This window comes from Myxocyprinus asiaticus, chromosome 6, assembly GCF_019703515.2.
Source record: "Myxocyprinus asiaticus isolate MX2 ecotype Aquarium Trade chromosome 6, UBuf_Myxa_2, whole genome shotgun sequence".
Classification (NCBI taxonomy): domain Eukaryota; kingdom Metazoa; phylum Chordata; class Actinopteri; order Cypriniformes; family Catostomidae; genus Myxocyprinus; species Myxocyprinus asiaticus.
In genome coordinates, this window is record NC_059349.1 from 39,113,148 (window position 1) to 39,134,554 (window position 21,407).

Consider the following 21,407-nt stretch of genomic DNA (forward strand, 5'->3'; position numbering starts at 1 on the left):
TGGTGCAGTTTGTTCTCATACTGGACTGGTTGGGGTAACTGTATCCATATATTTAGGTCCTTATTTTGTATGGTGATTTTGAATAATTGTTTCAGCATTCTCCCTGGCCCATGACGATGATAGGAATTAGACAACTGTGAAACTTTCTTAAACTATATTTCGTAGTTCTAGATGAACACTATTATTTAGACAGAACCTCCAAATTAAATTAAATGAAACTAAATTTTCACCCGGTTGAACAGCACTACAATAACCTTTAAAGGTTAGTTCACCTAAAAATGAAACTTTTCTCATCATTTACCTTCATGCCATCTCAGATGTGTGACTTTCTTCTGCAGAACACAGATGAAGATTTTTAGAAGAATATCTCAGCTCTGTAGGTCCAAATGGTGACCAACATTTTAAGCAGCAAAAAGCACTTAAATGCAGAATAAAAGGAATAATCTGCATGACTCTAGCGATCTAATGGATTTTGGGTAAGAACAGACCACAACGTCACTTGACGCATGTGCAGAGCGCTAAGAAATGTAGTCGAGCTTGACATCATGATCGTCAAGGAGACTGCTGATGTCATGATTTATAGTGAATAAGGAGTTATATTTTGATCTGGTCGCACACTTAAAACGGATTAGATCGCTTCAGAAGACATGGATTAAACCACTGGAGTCATATGTTTTGCTTTTATGCTGCCTTTATGTGCAGTTTGGAGCTTCAGCGTTTTGGTCACCATTCACTTGTATTGTATGGACCTACAGAGCTGAAATATTCTTCTAAAAATCTTTGTGTTCAGCAGAAGAAAGTCGTGCACATCTGGGATGGCATGAGAGTGAGCAAATGAAGTGATAATTTTCATTGTTGGGTGAACTATCCCTTTAAGGACTGTGTAAATATTCAGGTCTACAATAAACATCCGTTGAATTTTTATAAACGATTTAAATTAAATAAATCACAAGCCCCAAATGTTCAGTAAGAAGTAGCCGCTTACAAATTCCTCCAAAATACAGGTGCCAATATTTTGTCAAGGGGCGCAGTAAGTAAATAAAACATAGTAAAAACGGCACATTTCTTAATACGTAGATTAAAGTACGTTAATAACATACTTATAATTCAGCGGCCCATAATTTAGTTGTATTTGTTCGTGCCATATGACCGTGTCTTGTGATAAACTCTCGAAACCTAATGAGGTGCCAACCTAGACAGCATTTTTATACAATGGACACAAGTTCAAGCGCTCGTGGTGGCCACAAATGGTGTTTCTGTAGACAGCTCACTAGGCCTACCTGTCGCCAGCTTTTATTGGATGCACTGATCATTCCCGCCAGCTTCACAGAACATGTTTTTCTTGCAAATTACGTCTAGTGTATTTATCCATCAAGATAACATGAATGAGACCTTGAACCGTTGTGTTACAGATGGGGTGTTTTACAGTCGACATTTCTGTTTTCTAAGGCTTGCAGATATTTTGTAAAAAATAAATAAAAATCTTGCGACCCCATGGTGATACACTGAGCCACACCTCCCAGAGGAGAAAACAAAAAAAATTTGTGGAATCAAAACACAGCTCATTGATATACAGGCTTATTCTCGCGCAGCTGCAGGCTATAGAAATTCCTGTTGCTCGCGTTTAATTCTGTAGCATTACCATGAGCGATGAATTTACAGTGGCTTTTGATGACATACCTGACTCTAATGACTGAAATAAGCATGCATGAGGCTGATCCAGATGAAATACTGGAAGACACATTTGAAACAGAGTTTTCACAAAATTGAAAATGATGCAGAATATAATCCAGAATGTGAATCAGCGGATGAGGAAAAATCAAATTATTGAAGGAGAGGGCTCTTCTGAAGATAAGGAAACATTTCAATCAAAGGATGGTCAGTTGTGGTCTTGTGCTGCCTATCACATTTGAGGCAGAGCTGTAATTAGAAATGATCTCAAGGTGAAACCAGGGCCCACAAAATATGCTGTGTCCTATGCTAAAGATGTCAAGTCCAGCTTTGAATTGTTCCCACCAAGCACCATTGAATATTTCATTTTAGAAGTGACAAAACTGGAGGGCCAATGTGTAAGTAAGGATAGCTGAAAAAGGCTGGACAGGATAGACCTGCAAGCATTCATAGGTCTGGTGATTCTGGCTGGCATGTACAAATCAAAGAATGAGAGCCTCGGAAGTTTATGGAGTCAGGTCATTCAATTTTTCGGGCTACTATGCCACTAGTGGCATTTCATTTGCTCTTAAGAATGATTCGCTTTGACGACCATGACAAAACAACTCCCAGATGCAAGAAAGACAAACTTGTTCCAATTAGAGATGTCTGGGACAAGCGAGTTGATCTCCTACCACACATGTACAATACAGGCCCGGAGGTCACAGCGGATGAGCGCCTGGTCGCTTTCAGAGGCCGCAGTCCTTTTAAACAATTCATGCGGAGTAAACTCACCAAATATGGCATTACGTTCTGGGTAGCTTGTGATGCAAGGTCCAGCTACGCCCGGAACATGAAGCTGTACACTGGCAAAGCTGCTGATGGAAAACCAGAAAAGAATCTAGGCATGCAAGTTGTGCTTCACATGATAGATGGTCTATTTGAACACATCACATGCGACAACTGTTTTACCTCGTATGCCCATGTTACTGCTCAAGAGAAGACTTACCATGGTAGGAACAGTCAGACAAAAGCCTGAGCTCCTACCTGCACTAGTGACTACACAAGATAGGGCTTGTTTGTCTTCAAAGTTTGACTTCATAGAGACAGACACTCTTGTGTCAAACATTCCAAGAAAAAATAGAAACTTGCTTTTGATGAGCACACAGCATAGGGATGGACAAAAAGTCTAACATAATTCTGGATTACAAATCGCAAATATATATATACACACACACTACCGTTCAATAGTTTAGGGTCACTTATTTTTCTCACATTTTAGAATAATAGTAAAGTCATCACAAATATGGAATAGAAATATGGGAATTATGTGACTAAAAAAAAAAAAATCCAAAATAAATCAAAATTGTGTTATATTTTAGCATCTTCAGTGTGGCCACCCTTTGCCTAGATTTTGCAGAAATGTACTCTTGGCATTTTCTCAACCAGCTTCTTGAGGTATCACCCTGGGATGCTTTTTAAACAGTATTGAAGGGGTTCCCATAAATACTGGGCACTTAGTGGCTGCTTTTCTTAATTATTCGGTCCAAGTCATCCATTTCAAAAACTTTTAAATAAAATTTTAGTTTTGTAATTAAATAAATTAATATGTTGGCACAATTATATTAGTCTACAAAACTAATTTCAAACATTTAAGAATACGCCTTTAGATCAAAAGGTTTTTAAGATCATGAGAAACTCTTCAAAAGTTTGGGGTCACTTGCCTGAATGGTACTGTGTATATACAAAGGTGCTGGTCATAATTAGAATATCAAAAAGTTGATTTCACCAATTCCATTCAAAAAGTGAAACTTGTATATTATATTCATTCATTACACACAGACTGATATTTCAAATGTTTATTTCTTTAATTTTGATGATTATAACTGACAACTAAGGAAAATCCCAAATTCAGTGTCTCAGAAAATTAGAATATTACTTAAGACCAATACAAAAGAAAGGATTTTTAGAAATCTTGGCCAACTGAAAAGTATGAACATGAAAAGTATGAGCATGTGCAGCACTCAGTACCTAGTTGGGGCTCCTTTTGCCTGAATTACTGCAGCAATGCGGCGTGGCATGGAGTCGATCAGTCTGTGGCACTGCTCAGGTGTTATGAGAGCCCAGGTTGCTCTGATAGTGGCCTTCAGCTCTTCTGCATTGTTGGGTCTGGCATATTGCATCTTCCTCTTCACAATACCCCACAGATTTTCTATGGGGTTAAGGTCAGGTGAGTTTGCTGGCCAATTAAGAACAGGGATACCATGGTCCTTAAACCAGATACTGGTTGCTTTGGCACTGTGTGCAGGTGCCAAGTCCTGTTGGAAAATGAAATCTGCATCTCCATAAAGTTGGTCAGCAGCAGGAAGCATGAAGTGCTCTAAAACTTCCTGGTATACAGCTGCGTTGACCTTGGACCTCAGAAAGCACAGTGGACCAACACCAGCAGATGACATGGCACCCCAAACCATCACTGACTGTGGAAACTTTACACTGGACCTCAAGCAACGTGGATTGTGTGCCTCTCCTCTCTGCCTCCAGACTCTGGGACCCTGGTTTCCAAAGGAAATGCAAAATTTACTTTCATCAGAGAACATAACTTTGGACCACTCAGCAGCAGTCCAGTCCTTTTTGTCTTTAGCCCAGGCGAGACGCTTCAGACGCTGTCTGTTGTTCAAGAGTGGCTTGACACAAGGAATGCGACAGCTGAAACCCATGTATTGCATACGTCTGTGCGTAGTGGTTCTTGAAGCACTGACTCCAGCTGCAGTCCACTCTTTGTGAATCTCCCCCACATTTTTGAATGGGTTTTGTTTCACAATCCTCTCCAGGGTGCGGTTATCCCTTTTGCTTGTACACTTTTTTCTACTGCATCTTTTCCTTCCCTTCACCTCTCTATTAATGTGCTTGGACACAGAGCTCTATGAACAGCCAGCCTCTTTTGCAATGACCTTTTGTGTCTTGCCCTCCTTGTGCAACGTGTCAGTGGTCATCTTTTGGACAACTGTCAAGTCAGTAATCTTCCCCATGATTGTGTAGCATACAGAACTAGACTGAGAGACCATTTAAAGGCCTTTGCAGGTGTTTTGAGTTAATTAGCTGATTAGAGTATGGCACCAGGTGTCTTCAATATTGAACCTTTTCACAATATTCTAATTTTCTGAGATACTGAATTTGGGATTTTCCTTAGTTGTCAGTTGTAATCATCAAAATTAAAAGAAATAAACATTTGAAATATATCAGTCTGTGTGTAATGAATGAATATAATATACAAGTTTCACTTTTTGAATGGAATTAGTGAAATAAATCAACTTTTTGATGATATTCTAATTATATGACCAGCACCTGTATATATATATATATATATAGTATACACACACACATACACTCACTGAGGACTTATTAGGAACAGCATGGTCCCAATAAAGTGCCCGACATGGTCTTCTGCTGTTGTAGCCCATCCACCTCAAGGTTCTACATGTTGTGCATTCTGATATGGTATTCTGCTCACTACAGAGTTATCTGATTTACCGTAGCCTTTCTGTCAGCTCGAACCAGTCTGGCTATTCTGCATTGACCTCTCTCATCAACAAGGCGTTTCCATCTGCAGAACTGCCGCTCACTGGTTGTTTTTTGTTTTTGGCACCATTCTGAGTAAACCTTAGAGACTGTTGTGCGTGAAAATCCCCCCCCGCCCCCCATGCCATGTAATCAGTGGAAATAAATATGAAGTGTTGTGTTGACATTCAGCTGTCGGTTGATAGTCAGTTGCCAGTGTGTTATTAAGAGAAGTATAAAATGTGAGTCCATTCTGAGGCTAATAATGTGCGGTACTGATATATGTATCGTGATCGATCAAGAGTTCAAAAGTCTGATTGCTTGGGGGAAGAAGCTGTCATGAAGTCAGCTGGTGCGGGTCCTGATGCTGCGATACCGCCTGCCTGATGGTAGCAGTGAGAGCAGCCCATGGCTCGTGTAGCTGGAGTCTCTGATGATCCTCCGAGCTTTTTCACACACCGCCTTGGGCAGCTCACCTCCGATGATGTGTCTGGCAGTTCGCACCACCCTTTGCCGGGCTTTGCGGTTGAGGGTGGTGCTGTTGCCATACCAGGCGGTGATGCAGCCAGTCAGGAAGCTCCCTACAGTGCTGGTGTAGAACCATGTGAGGACATTCCAAACTTCCTCAGCCATCTCAGGAAGAAGAGGCGCTGGTGAGCCTTCTTCACAACAGCCTCAGTGTGGACGGACCATGTGAGGTCCTCAGTGATGTGGACACTGAAGAACTTGAAGCTGCAGACTCTCTCCACTGGCGCTCCATTGATGGTGATGGGGCTGTGTTCTCTGTCTTTTCTTCTGAAGTCCACCACAAGCTCCTTGGTCTTACTGACGTTGAGTAAGAGGTTGTGCTCCTCACACCAGCGTGTCAGAGTGTGCACCTCCTCTCTGTAGGCTGTTTCATCATTGTCAGTGATCAGACCTACCACCATCGTATCATCAGCAAACTTAATGAAGGCATTGGAGCTATGTGTTGCCACACAGTCATGTGTGTACAGGGAATATAGGAGTGGGCTGAGAACACAGCCCTGCAGAGCTCCAGTGTTGAGGGTCAGTGATGAGGAGATGTTGCTGCCCATTTTAACCACCTGGCATCTGCTTGACAGGAAGTCCAGGATCCAGCTGCACAGCGAGCTGTTTAAGCCCAGAGTTTCTCATCAAGCTTGAAGGGCACTATGGTGTTGAATGCTAAACTGTTGTCTACAAACAGCATTCTCACATATGTGTTCCTTTTTTCCAGGTGGGAGAGAGCAGTGTGTGGAGTAGATACAATGGCATCATCAGTGGAGCGGTTGTTGCGGTATGCAAACTGTAGTGAGTCCAGTGAGGCAGGAAGCACAGAGCAGATGTAATCTCTGATTAGTCTCTCAAAGTATTTGCTGATGATGGGGGTCAGAGCAACAGGAAGCCAGTCATTTAAGCAAGTGATTTTGGATTGCTTTGGTACAGACACAATGGTGGTCATTTTAAAGCATGTGGGGACCACAGACAAGGAGAGGGAAAGGTTGAAATTGTCCGTAAAAACACCAGCCAGTTGGTTCGTGCGCGCTCTGATGACGCGGCCTGGAATGCCGTCTGGACGCGTGGCTTTACGGATATTCACCTATCAGAAGGATCGGGCTACATCATGCCACAATTGAAATCACTGAGATCACAAACATTGACTGCAAGGGTGTAGGCAGTGGTTGGTGAATTGCCCTTTGCTGTCTGGCTAATATAGGATTAAGTTGGCAGTAGTTTATTGTCTATGTATTCCATTTTAAGAGACTGAAGCAACGCAGGCAGTGGTCAGTGGAGTGTCAATCGCTACACACACATTTACACACACATTGATTGTAAACACAATAAAAACTAACCTTGTGGTGTTTGAAAAATACATTATCATTTTAACACCTTTTTGCCTAGTGTCTTCATTGTACAAGAAATCAAATAAAAAAGTTCTGATTTGTACCAAAATGTAGTGAATGGATTTGTCCCAGTATTTGTCTTAAAGTTTGGGAATAATCAAATGTAAAAATGCATCTTTTGTCATACATACATTAATACTAAAAGTAGACAGGTAAGCCACTAAAATAATTACAAAAACCAATAAAGCTTTTAATATGTTCCAATACTGCAAGTCTCACAACATCTTTTTTTATACGAGACAAAATAAGGGTGTGTAAAAGCAAGACTGGGTCACAGCATTGCCCATAATGACAATTGGCACATGATTTACATGATTTATTTATTTATTTTGTATAAATCATTGACTGCCTTTAGAAAATCATCATACCAACGTTCAAATTAATCCACAGGTTTTCTATTGGATTTAGGTCAGGGCTCTGACTTGGCCACTCAAGGACTTTGTCCTTCCTCTCCTTAAGCCACTGCATTGTTTTTTGTGGTGTGTTTATGGTTATTGTCATTCTGAAAGGTGAACCACCTGCCCATCTAAAGTTATCGAGCAGAGGGCCACAAATTTTCCTCAAGACTTTTGTTGTACATGGCAGCATCCATTTTCCCTTCAAACCTGACCAATTGCCCAGTGCCCACTGAGGAGAAACACCCCCACAACATAATGTTGCCACCACCATGCTTCACAGTAGGTATGGTATGTTCTGGGTGGTGTGCTGTGTTTGTTTTCTCCAAATATAGCACTTGGAGTTCAGTCCAGAAAGTAAACATTTTGTCTGATCTGACTATAAAACCTTTTGCCACATGGTATCAGAATCCTCCACTGTCAGATGAGACAAAAAATAACTCGTGTCAAAATCCTTGAGTGGCCAAGTCAGAGCCCTGACCTAAATCCAATAGAAAAACTGTGGATGAATTTGAAGAGAGCAGTCCATCACCGCTCAACCAGTGTTGACTGAACTTGAACAATTCTACAAGTATGAATAGGCAAATATTCCCCAATCTAGGTACACGAAGCTAGTAGAGACATATCCAAACAGATGGATGGCTGTCATTAAAGCAAAAGGTAGCACTACAAAGTATTAAATCCAGGGTTATGATCACTTTTTAAACCCCATTATTGTAGTTTTTCATCTTTTATCAAATTTTGGAACTGTTGCCATTTTTTTTTTTTTTTTTTACGTAACTTGAATTTTGTAAGGCAAAAAAAAATGTTTTTTTTTTTTTATTGGGTTTTGATTTCAGGCTGTAAGACAAAAAAGTTACTTCCAAAGGGTTATGATGATTTTCTATAGGCACTGTGTATATATTTTTCTAGACAATTTGATGTTCTGGTAAACTGATAGAATGCTGCTTTTGATGGTCCTATTTGTTAGGATTAAAATATAGGAGAAGAGCGGCAAGAAAAGGACACACAAGAGTGCAATTGCCAGATTTGTGTGTCATCATACATTTTCATAATAGAATGTGTTCAACTTCGGGCATTTTTAAGTTCCAGGGATTCATTTCTACTGAGAGATTTCAAGACTTTTCTTTTTGTCACATGAATATTACAATAAAACTCTTCCAGTCTTCCAGGAATTCATTGTTTATATTTGCTACTTTTAAAATGCCTTATATGCATAGATTGTATTGTTTGACCCTCCGTCCCTGACCTAGACTTTTAATCTTAAAATTTGAAAATCCATCAGAAAGATAATATTACTACAGTTACATTACAAACATAAACAATTTCAATATTTACTGTGTGGCCAAAAGAGCCCAGTTTAAGAAACACTCAAAAACATTGAGCGTTAAGAAATCAACAGAAACCTAAGAACTGCCCTTCCCATCAACCACCATTTATGCACCCAGCAGAGTCAATGCAAGCATCCGCTTTTGTGTGAAGGGCGCCCAACTTATTAGTATTTGCGTCCTTCAAAATAAAAGCCCTTAAATTTGTCAAACGACACATTGCTATATTAATTTGACCCTTTTTTCTATTTCATATTCTACTTCAATTTTTAAATTACGCTACAACATTAAATGGTTTAAACACAATATTAAACATTTTAGTGCAAGCCATTGTCATCCAGATCACAGCGCAAGCGAACGTGAGAGAGTATGGTACAAGTTGCTTTTCTCAGCGATGGCAGCGATGGACCAATCACAGTCGTTTTGGTTACAGGCTAGGGCATCGTTTTCTAGAGATCGCTGGGGCGGAGGTCCAGTTGTATTTCAGGAAACAATACTTGGAATCAATAGACTTAAACAAGCATACTATTTCGTGTGCAGATTTCCACAGTAAGACACAAAAGGTCTTAAAACCAGTAAACGCTCCCTTTGTTGTTAGCCCATAGAATTTGCCGCCCAATGAATCAACTGATGACTTTTAACTTGAAAAGTGCGCCGTCAGCTTTTATGTCGTAGCAGATTGACCGCTCGCGCTGACTTCACAGTCGCCTTCTTGCAGGCAGTGTAAGGTTCTTGATCCTTCCTAAATTACTTGTTTTAAACTTTGAACTTTTGGTGAGTAATTTTTTTATTCGAGTTTTTTCCTCCACAATATCCTCATAAGCATATTTTTTGTGCATTTTGTGAAGGATTTCTTACACCGCCGCCATGAGACTGCCAAGGCTCTATAAAGCAGGACTCTGTGCTGCGCGGTTTGTCCTCTTTGTCTGCTTCCAGAATTTTCCAACACATTTCATGAATCTCCGCTCGTGGTCGGTTTGCGTTAAGTCGTGTCGCCTGTCTAGTAGCTTTTTTGTAAATCCAACCGCGTTGTGTCGCGTGGTAAATTAAGAAATTAAAATTCAAACGTTTTACGCGTCGCTATTTTTATTTCGCGGTAACACGTACAGAAACCCAGACCGCAGCGTTAGTTCCTTGTGGCGCGCTTTTTTTTTTTTTTTAAATTTGAAAGTATATTTTAGTCATCGCTGGCATGTTCTATTTTTGTTTTTTCTTCATTAAACTAAATGTTTTGCTGAACTATTTTTATCTGCCTTCCCTTCTGAGGGACAACACTGCTTAAACCAGCCTGCTCAAAACCCCTAAAACAAGCCAACTGACCAGGCTGCTCTCCAACTAAAATCAACTATCTTAGCCTTGTTTTCGCCTCGTTTTTTTTCTTTTTTTTTTTTTATAACTCTAACGAGAATATATTTTTCATGTTTTTTTCCCCTCCAGCCTATATCTTAATTGAGCGGTAGCATAAATGGCTCAAAGTAATTTTTTGAATTCAGTAAAGTGATCAATCCAAGTATGTATAGCTGCAGGCCGGAGGTCTCCAAATGGAGGCGGTGCTACTCCAGAAGGGGCGGGGTTAATACAAAACTGTTGCAACGACTCCAAAAGGGGCGTCACTTCCACACACGTTTAAAGGCTCTATATATCTTAGCTGGCGGTTTGGTGCTCCCGCCCCTTTTTTGAGCTCTGCCTGCAGCTATATCCTTCTCGATCAATCAACAAATATTTTTGCCTTGTAAGCTTGAACGTTTTACATATTGATTCCACTTACAACTTTTCCAGTGCATCCCTCACAGAGCCTTACCACCACCAGTACCTTTGCCCCAGCATCTCTCTAAATACATTAAATACAGTGCAAAAGTGTTGATCAAAACAAACCTAACCATGTCCAGTTGTAATGAGGTGTGTTGTTGTTGCCTCAGTGTAACTGGTGGAAGCCAAGTCCCGCTCACTGCTAGGGTGCTGTTGGGAATTGTAGTTTTGGCTGAGAGCACTCTCTAGACCTCAGTGTGCTCACATTGACCACAGACCCCAGTGACAAAAGAGCAGACAGACAGACGACTGCCCTTCACTGACGCTATGGAGTGAGTGACAGTTATTAACACCCCCTTTTCATGTCAAATGCCATGTATGGTTCCTTTGCATAAATTAAACCGGAATAGTTTTGCCCTCTTTGGGTTGATGTTGTGTTGAAATGATAAGGTTGGTCTAATCGTCCCTCTTTGAAAATATGAAAATCTAGCTAGACCATCCACAAACAGGGGAGTGAATAAATGTGCACGAACACATAGCATAAAACATCCTACGTATGGCAGAAAAAGGGATTGGACTGAAATTTAACAGTAAACATTCACACTTGGGCGTAAACACCAGAGCCAGTAGCATCACTCAATTAAGGCTCTTACAAACATCTATTTTTAGACTTCTAAGATTTACTTTGACACTCAGTTGCATTGGAACACTCTATTACTGACACTACTGTTTAGCTTTCTCATGTCTTTCCTTATGTTCCTTTTATGTTCTCTCCACTGCCCTAGTCATTCCCCCAGCACTAGTCAACTGATGGCTGGCAACGTGACAAATAAAAATGACCCACGCTCGCTGAACTCGAGGGTGTTCATCGGAAACCTAAACACTATGCTGGTCACCAAGGCGGATGTTGAAGCCATTTTTAGCAAATATGGCAAGATTGTGGGCTGCTCTGTGCATAAGGGCTATGCCTTTGTCCAGTACGCCAATGAGAGGAATGCACGGGCTGCTGTGGCAGCAGAAGATGGCCGGATGATCGTTGGACAGGTGCTCGGTGAGGACATTAAAATGGATCCTGAATCATCAGAATCATATTGTTTTTATCAATACCTGTAGGAGGACTGTCTTTGACATGTATAATTGGGATTTAATATTAACATTTAACTGCTGATAATGATGGTTCTCATTGTTACCATCTACTTAATGGGTTTGAAATTACAATGCTTTGCATTACCGATTCAGTGCCTCACCACAAGTCTGTATCAGCCATGTTGAAATACGCTGATGGATTTTTTTAAATTGAACTAACAACTCATCTTTCCATCAGATATTAATCTGGCCGCAGAGCCCAAACCTCACAGGTCGAAAACAACAAAGCGATCAGCTGGAGATATGTACAGGTGAGTGATACTCCTGTTGTTATATTCATTTACAAGGTTCCCACAGTCTTGGAAAATTTGGAGATATCAGGGTATTTTGCTAATTGTTTTCAAGGCCTGGAAAAGTAATGGAAATTTGCTAAATCTTCAGATTCAAGGAATTTCTATAGTGACTAAGGCTGCACAATTAATCGAAAAAATAGAGATTACAGTTACAGCTTTTGCAATTATATAATCGTGAAAAGTGTCAATTATAGCATTCCATTTAGGTGTATTCCCACTGTGCCAAAATTGTTTGTTTACTACATATTTTTTGGGCCATTGTGTGCATGAGGCAGAGGCAAACCTGACATGTTTTGATACCAAGTCTAAATCAAGAATATGGCATGCAGCTGCCCCACAAAAAATAAGTATTTTAATGTAAATTCTATTAATCGAAATTAATCATCACAATTATAATATCAAAGGAAATAATCAGCAATTATGTTTTTTGTCATAATCGTGCAGCCCTAATAGTGACTTATCTTTTTATATATAGTTACACTCTTAAAATATTCTCTGCTAAATATTGCCTTTGGTTAGAGCTTGTGAGGAGTATAATGTTTTTTTTTTTGTGTGTGTTTGTGTGTGTTTATTGTTGTACCATCTTCTAATGCAAACAACTTCCATATTTTATTTCCCCTACAGTGGTTCTGCTTTCGAGCTGGATTATGATTTCCAGAGAGATTACTATGACAGGTAAGACTTGTTGTTCAAACACTGTGCATGTTTAGTTTCAAAAATGTGTGCAGATACTTAGGTTTGTGTACATTTGTTAAAAAAAAAGAAAAAAAAAAAGTCTCAGGCAGCCTTTCCAAAACAAAAATATCTTTGCAAGTTTTTTCTTGCCACTGTTGCCTTTGCCTTGTTCGCTTGGGGAATTTTAAGACGCTATTCTTTGCAAAGCTGCTTTGAAACGATTTGTTTAGTGAGAATAGGTAATATCCAATTAAATTTGAGTTGAAATTTGATTTGAACTTTAGCTGATTACTTCATCTCCTTGTGTTGTCAGAATGTATTCATACCCATCCCGTGTACCCCCGCCACCCCCTCCTCCTCTCTCGAGGGCTGTGATCCCTTCCAAGCGTCCACGAGTCAGTATAAGTGGGGGAACCAGCCGCCGCACCAAATCCAACTTCCCCTCTTCGTCTAAAAGCAGCCAGCGGTCCACCTCTCGAGCTTGTCAGTGCCTTTATCACTCTCTCACTTGTTCATTGTAATTTACAGTGCCCAGTACATCCAAAAATTATATTGTTGAATCTTGTGGATAGATAAATATAACACCTCATTAAACCCATTAAATTATCAACATTGTCTTTGTTCAGAAATAACATCAGACACTTTCGTTGTAAACTTTAAATAACCTTGGTTGGCTTGTATTTTTTAACCGAGCAGTCTCATGCATTTTTTCTTTTTCTTCCAGTGAAAGCAGATGACCTCCAAACTATTAAGAGAGAGCTTGCCCAAATAAAACACAAGGTTGACTATCTTCTGGAGAGTCTGGACCGGATGGAGAAAGATCACAACAAGAAATCAGGTAGCATACCCTCCTCAGTGTACTTGGTGTTAAAACATCCTTCTTAGATACAGATGTGCACTCTGATTAGCACCATCTGCACTCATTAGGGATGGGCACTATCAAGTAATTTTGTAGTCGAGCACTCTAACCCACAAAAAACGAGTACTCGAGTACTAAAGCAGCAAAAACATTTGCACTTACTCAGAGCTTACATAGAAATCAGGACTCACTGAACCAATACATAAAGGTTATGCACATATATAGACCCCAAGTCTACATAAAGTCTGTCACATTTTTATTATTTCACATGTTTTTATTCAGAAAAACAAGAGGTGAAAGTTGGCTTATTATAAAATATGCTCTGCTTGTGTTCAGAGATTTAATGCGCGCACACACATACTGGTCTGTTAAGTTCCTCATATCTCTCCACCATAAATGTAGATCCTCGTCCGTTGGTTTGCATGACTCCAAAAAGAACCGAATATAAATGGAGTAGAATCAAACAATAAGAATCAATTACAAGTAGGGCTGTCGAATTAACACATTAAATTAGTGCGATTAATTATATAACATAGCGCGTAAAAAAATTAACACAAATAATCATGCTCCCTGATGTGTACGTAAATTCCCTAATAAAAGTACAGATTTTCCTACCATACGAGCTGCAAGTGGGGTGATGTCTGCAAACTAAATCCCTGACTTTTTCAAGCTTGAAATACATCTGTTTTTACGAGCTGAGTGAATGGGTGGCAGCACGCCTCCACAAACCTTACAAGCAGCACAGCCACAGAATGAGAACCACTCACTGAGGAAGCACAATAGGTGGGTCAAACACAACAGAATACAGGAATCTTGAGATGTGATTTTCAAAGTTTCTGTTACTTTTAATTTGACACAGCATCCTAAAAATGTGCCATTTATGACGCTGAATACCAGTGAGACACTCCAAAACACATCGGTCTGATGCACGCACATGTAAATAGTGACAATTAAAAATAACGTAGACGGAACACATACTGTGAGAACTGGACACATTGACTAACTCGATGCAAAACAGATTGCTGTCAACTGTAGGCTTGTTCAATAATATGAGAATAAAACAAACAAAATATTGAGTTCATAAGCCACTTTTTGTATTGTCTAATCAACGCTTTATTCATCTGCCACAATACTGCAATTTATTTTAAACTGAATTTCAATATGTATGTATTGTATGCCCTACAAATTATAAGTATTTGAATTATTATGCATTATATTAATTCTTTATTTGAGGGCCATTCTCAGCAAATAATTATGTATGCTATTAATTGTGATTCATTTGGTTAATTAATCGGCATGTTATTTAATTAATTCTATTAAAAATGTTAATCGATTGACAGCCCTAATTACAAGTTTTGCCACAATTGGCTTTGCTTTCAAAAGCACAGACGGCGTTATATCTTCTCTCATCCAACACCTCAAGGACACATCCACAGCGCCCCCCCCAACCCCCCAGTGGACTCAATTGAACTGAGATTTGGTGAGAGATTCAGAGAGAAAATACAGTATAATTCATCACTGCTCATGGCAGGCACACGCGTAAATGAATATGCAATATTCGAGTAGTGTTTTAATACTCGAGTAGCTGGTGCAGAATGAGTACTTGATTACTCGTGCACATCCCTAGTAAGCATGTATCTTTTACCACAGAGGGAAAGAATGTGAAGCCAGAAGTGGGTGAAGCTTCCTCCCTGCAGCATTCCAACAAGAAGGATAGAGAGAGGGAAGAGCAAGAGACAAATGATTCTGAGGAGGAAAGAGATCTGTTGGAAGAAGACGAGGTGAGTGGAGGAGTTGGAGGTGCAAAGTGATGGAAGGGTTAATGCTGGATTTAAGTTGTAAATTCAATATGACAGTGGTGACGTCTACCCTGCTATGGTTTACATCTGCTTTCTAAACCCGGAAATTTGAAAGCAGTCCATGGTGTGAGTTTAGGGTTGGACTATCTGTTTGTCAAACAATGGCAGAAAATGGGGAAAAGTCTTCTGGAAAACTTATTTTTGCAATTTCCGTTTCTTTGCATTACTGATGGAAAAATCACACACTTCACCTTGTAAATGTTTGTGTTTCCATAAGGATGTGATTTGAGGGAAGGCATCTAATCTGTTATGAAAATACCACCAGTTTAATGGTGTATGCTTTGTACCTAAACTTGTTTTCCCTTTAAGGTTAAAAGCCAGGGAGGTGAGAATGAAGAAGAGGAAGGAGAACATGAAGAAGAAGGTGAACACGAGGAAGGGGAGGATGATGGTGACAGCGTCAATGGCGATGATGCATAGACTGTTTATACGTGGTGGACACCAGACTCCAAATTCAGCACTTTCAATTCTTTTGAAAGGCTGAAGCCAGTCTTTAAAAGATTTGTGTATTTATAATGTAGATGCCTGCGCTCATATAATAACTGACACTACAGTTACATCACTCTCGCTGATGTAAGTTTAGTTTTAATGTTAGCATGACATCTTTTCAGGCTTTTGACGTGTCCCTCAACAAACATTTGTTTTCAAACTACAGAACACAACATTCTCAGATTATTTTAAATTGCTCTGATATGAATGAAAGAAGAGTTTGTAAGGTTCTTTTACATTAGCAGATGGCAGAATATGTGCATTATGGGTTCTCGAGTGAAACTGACCTGTTCCCTGTTTGTCCTGTATCCCTAGTGGGAAAAGTCTTTCTTTTTCAGTGAACAAAGCTATAATGTGTATTTTAAAAGGGGAAACTTGAGGGGCTCCTCTATTAGAGAGCAAAGAAGCTTCCAGGAAAAATCTATGTTTGTATTTACCTGTCTTTTTATATTACCCTGTCTCAATAGTTCTACAGGAAAATTTCAATAAAATATTAAAGTAAATGTTTTGTTCTTACAATCGTTTTATTTTTCTATTCAATTGTACATAAACTGCATGGTTGAATTGCAACACTTCCAAATCTTTAATACTGCAATTTATAAGTTTGGCAATGTCAACTGTCTTTTAATTCTTCAATTACATTTTTATTAATCTTGCCAAAATACCCTTAACTCCAAAGCTTTTCTTTTGAGGTGGCAGTGTTAATCTGCCACATCAGTTAACAATGAGCTTTAAATGTTTAAGTTTAATGTTGTGCTACCTATTTGATTATTTTGCTGGTGTCTGACCACATGGGGGTCTGTAATGTGAGTTTAGCAAAGTATATAATTTCTTTTAGCAATATTTTCTGTTATTTTATGAAATATTCAGCATATGAATTATGGAACATAATACTCTCAAATTCTGAAGAAAAGTTGACTGTTCTATGAAGAATCTTCTGAGAAAGGAAATGAGCTTGGCAGGTAAAAGGAATAGTTCACCCAAAAAATTAAAATTCCCTCATCATTTACTCACCCTCATGCCATCCCAGATGCGTATGACTTTCTTCTGCTGAACACGAAGATTTTTAGAAGAATATCTAAAAAAGGAGATAAAGTCAGCATAAAAGTAATCCATAAGACTCCAGTGGTTTAATCAATCAATGTCTTCTGAAGTGATCCAGTTGGTTTTGAGTGAGAACAGACCAAAATATAACTCATTTTTACAGCAGATCTTGTCATTGAAGTCTTTAGGCATGACTGATTTCAAGCTCGATTACACTTAGCACTTGACGCATGCGCAGAGGTCTAGATGGTGCTATGGGAAGTGTAATCGAGCTTGAAATAATGATTGTTATATAGACTGCTGTCAAGATGTACAGTGAGAAAGGAGTTATATTTTGGTCTGTTCTCCCAAAATCGATTGGATCACTTAAGAAGACATGGATTAAACCACTGGAGTTTTATGGATTACTTTATGCTCCCTTTTGGGGGCTTTAAAGTTTTGGACCCCATTTACTTGCATTGTATGGACCTACAGAGCTGACATATTCTTCTTACAATCTATGTGTTCAGCAGAAGAAAGTCATACACATCTTGAAAGGTATGAGGGTGATGCACATTTATTAATGGGTGTACTGTGTGCTCTCTATGCATGTAAGTCTAGTCAACCCACAAAACACAAATGACACTGAGCATTAAATCTGTAAAGGGGAATTCAATTTATTAATTGTTTAGTGCCATAAGGCGCATATATATATATATATATCTTGAAGCAATAGATAACTAGTGTTTTGACAGACAACCTTGTTCTCACTCTGTTTTGTCCAGATTTAAATGTCATATACTTTATGAATTCTTTTGATCTTGGTTGCAGAACATCTAGGCCACAAGAGATAGATAAATGCAAAATCCAGGTATAAACAGGATTCCCACACCCTTTGACCAATGCAATTCCATGAGTTTTCGAGTTAAGTGATTTCTGGATGATTATATTAAAAATATATATTTTTTTAGAGATAGCACTCACATAGAACAATTTCAACCTGATGAAACATTTTAGACCTGAGCATAACAAAAAAAAACTATAGATATAATTTTTTCAGCCCTGGAAATCACAATTTAAACAATTTCACAAATATTTCCAGGTTTTCCGTGACAGCAAACCCTGTGTAGTTTACTTACAATAAATCTAATTATTTAACACCCTACTAGATAAATTAAAAACATCACGTGCTGTTCTGGATAGAGGTGACAAAAGATTCAGACATTTACAAGGGGAAAAGTATAAAACCGCTGAAGCTAGTGTAGCTGCTGGCATCATCATAAACCCAAGTCTTCCCCCACAGTTGTGTGTAAACTTGATCATCTTTTTCCAGTGTGAGAACAATGCCATTGCTGGCATTACCATTGGAAGTAGGCTTCCAAGAGTGGATAGAGCATTGGCTTTGACTATTCCTATAGAGGGTGACTGCTGATGTTCTTCCAGCGTGACAATGAGCATAAAATCTGAAGTAGTACACTCCTTTAACTGGTGCTGTGAAAATACCTGTAAGGCACACGCACATAGCCATTTGTTAATAACAACTCACAAAAAACGGGATGATGAACTGCATGCCATGCTTTAATGATGTTCTCTTTAGAGTGCTTACCAGTGTTTGAGTCATAGGCATCTCCAACATTACTGAAGACTTTTTTGTAGGTCAGAGTTTTTGAAGTATCAAAGGGTCCGGTTTGCCCTGATCCCGATGCTAGCAGTGCTGCTGAAAAGGCAATCTTTTTGTCTGTGAACAGGTGAACAGACACCAGAATTCTGTTCATTTATTTAGTCATCAAAAACATTAAAAAAAAAACAAAGCTGTTTGGAATACACAATGTTTTACTCTAATGTGATGTTACAAATGTTGCTAAACAATGAATTCAATACGTGTAATTTCTAAAATAAAATAAAAAATAAACTCATAAATTGTAAACTTCCTTTTACTTTAATGACAACATCTTTAAAAAAAAAAATAATTGAGAAAGAATTGTAATTGGTAATCTACAACCATTGAGGTAAACTTACCTTCATTCTCACTCACTACTTTGTTCATTGTTTCTTCTAAGGCTTTTATCCTTTCCTCCATGTTCTTAAGTTTCTCCAGCTCTTCAATAATGTTCACAATCGGCGACAAATCTTGTGCCACTGAGCCCCCAACACAGAGCAGTAATACCATTTGAAACATCAACATCATCTCACTTCTTAATGATTTTCCTTTCCCACAGTCTACAGATTTCTACGCACTTCAGCATCCTTGCTGCTTTATATGAAGTTTGCAAAAGTATTTGCTACTGGAAATGTAAACAAATATCGGTACTTTAGACTCATGTTGTAGGTTTTTTATTTGTTTTGGTAGTCCATTAAAGCACAAGTATCACAAATATTTGTAGAGATGATGAAATGTGTGGTTGACTCCATGAGTCACTTAAAGTTCATAATTTACTCACCCTCATGCTATCACAGATGTGTATGACTTTCTTTCTTCAGCAAAATTCAAACAAAGATTTTTAGAAGAATATCCCAGCTCTGCTGGTCCTCACAATGCCAGTGAATAAGTTCCAAAAATTTTAAGCTCCAAAAACCACATAAGGGCAGCAGAAATTATTCCATATGACTACAGTGGTTTAATCCATGTCTTCTGAGGTGATCTAATCAGTTTTGGGTGAGAACAGACAAAAATATAACTCATTTTTAATTTTATATCTTGCCGTTGCAGTCTCTAGGTGTAACAGTAGCCAGCTGGTAGGTAACTGTAACATTCATCTGTATCATACTATTTTTACCACTAGATGGTACCATAATGGTAAGTATTAATAAAGATTAGTTTAGTAATCATTTATGTCAAAATAATAATAGTATACAGCCACAAAGCTGATAGACCTTTTAGATTTTTTGTACATTTGGTGCGAGGTATCATCTATTTAATTTAACTGTCACATATTTTAATCATCATTAAGCAGGCATTTCCCATGTCAAGCGTTACTGACATGTAAAAAGTTGTTAATGTTTCGTACTTGATATTTATGGTGGTTTTAGGATATACTGGATTGTTCTCACTTGTCATTCATGTTCATACATGTATGGCTTTAATTATAATGTTTTTTTTTTTTTTATGACTTCGGACATATTGCCATACTAACCTAACTATTATATTTATTTTCTTAACTTACCTACAAGCACCATTTGTACCACTTCATACCGCTCTATATGGGAAGATATTTGCTCTTAAAGGGATGGTACACCCAGAAATGAAGACTGAGCCATCATATACTCACCTTCATTTTGTTCTGTCCCCTTATGACTTTCTTTCTTCCATAGAACACAAAAGGAGATGTTAGACAGAATGTAACCCTCAGTCTCTATTTATTTTCTTTGTATCTTTTTCCATATAATGAAAGTGAATGGTGACTGAGACTGTCATTTTGCCTAACAACTCCTTTTGTGTTCCACTGAGAAAAAGTAAGTCATACAGGTTTGGGATAACATGAGAGTGAGTAAATGCTGAAATAATTTTCATTTTTGGGTGAACTATCCCTTTTTTTTAAGTCTGCCTGGTACAGTATCATTCCTAATAAACACCTTTACCATTTCATGAAGGATTATACTAAATTGGCTGATTCTTTTGACATCAACACTGGATATGCAATGATGTCTAAACACCCTTCCTCTACTCGTGACCCCTTTTTCATCACATCATCTCACAAATACACACAAATACACACTGCTTTGCTTCCTCATTAGCCACCAGTTGATGACTAAATAGGTATTAACTCCACAGGCCACTAAATAAAGAGTAGAGAAGAGAACATGTAAGATCATGTTACAGATTTTTATTAATAACTCACCTCTCACCTTTCAATTTGTAAAGTAATCTTGAGCTATTTTGCAACCACACGCACACACACACACATATATATATGATCTTTAACATACACATACACATACTGTAGTGCCCTCACAAAGTTTAGGCATGTAGGCCGTAAAAGAAAATCATCTGTGCCTGTAAACACAGCATGATTGCGTTTTAGTTGCATGTCATATTCTGGGTTCTCCTTTTTTCTCTTTCTGGGTTCCACACAGATCTGCGAGCCAGAACTGATCGCCCAAAAAGCAACCTGACATCTGTGAAACCCAAGGAGACCCAGCAGTCTTGTATCTCCATCTTGTCCTGGAGTGACCCAGTACCACATTCTAGCACCAAGTTTGAGCCAAGTGCGGCAAACAAGACACCTTCACCCCCACCCCACCCTCTGCACGTCCGTCCATGCTACATCTTATATTTTTAGCCAAGATCTGAGCTCTGTAAAGCTTAATATGGGAGAGGAACCTCAAGAACCTCCTGTATGTCTTCTGAACCTTTACCAAACCTGTCCTCTCCATTTCTCCTACCATCTCATTCTTTGCTTTATAAACACGCTTGCTCTTTCTTTTAAAGGAATGTTCCAGGTTCAATACAAGCTAATCTCAATTAACAGCATTTGTGGC

General features: G+C 38.8%; 2 protein-coding genes across 5 annotated transcripts; one reads left to right on the plus strand and one right to left on the minus strand.

The window, feature by feature from the left end:
- Positions 1-9,490: 9,490 nt before the first annotated feature.
- LOC127442538 (heterogeneous nuclear ribonucleoprotein C-like) lies at positions 9,491-17,651 on the plus strand. Of its 4 annotated transcripts, none has more exons than XM_051700646.1 (9): positions 9,491-9,558; positions 10,755-10,916; positions 11,370-11,635; positions 11,909-11,981; positions 12,648-12,698; positions 13,012-13,181; positions 13,423-13,536; positions 15,208-15,338; positions 15,726-17,651. In XM_051700646.1, the coding sequence occupies exons 2-9, from the start codon at positions 10,912-10,914 to the stop codon at positions 15,834-15,836; spliced, it is 921 nt and encodes a 306-aa protein (XP_051556606.1). In that variant the 5' UTR covers positions 9,491-9,558; positions 10,755-10,911; the 3' UTR covers positions 15,837-17,651. The 4 variants fall into 4 exon arrangements, with proteins under 4 accessions (XP_051556606.1, XP_051556604.1, XP_051556605.1 ...); XM_051700644.1 differs by having other exon boundaries at positions 9,504-9,609; XM_051700645.1 differs by having other exon boundaries at positions 9,513-10,916.
- On the minus strand, positions 17,586-19,174 carry c1ql4l (complement component 1, q subcomponent-like 4 like). The gene is made up of 3 exons (XM_051700648.1): positions 18,948-19,174; positions 18,535-18,666; positions 17,586-18,431 (listed from the first exon to the last, which is right to left on the minus strand). Exons 1-3 carry the CDS (start codon positions 19,114-19,116, stop codon positions 18,154-18,156), a joined length of 579 nt encoding a protein of 192 aa, XP_051556608.1. The 5' UTR covers positions 19,117-19,174; the 3' UTR covers positions 17,586-18,153.
- Positions 19,175-21,407: the final 2,233 nt, after the last annotated feature.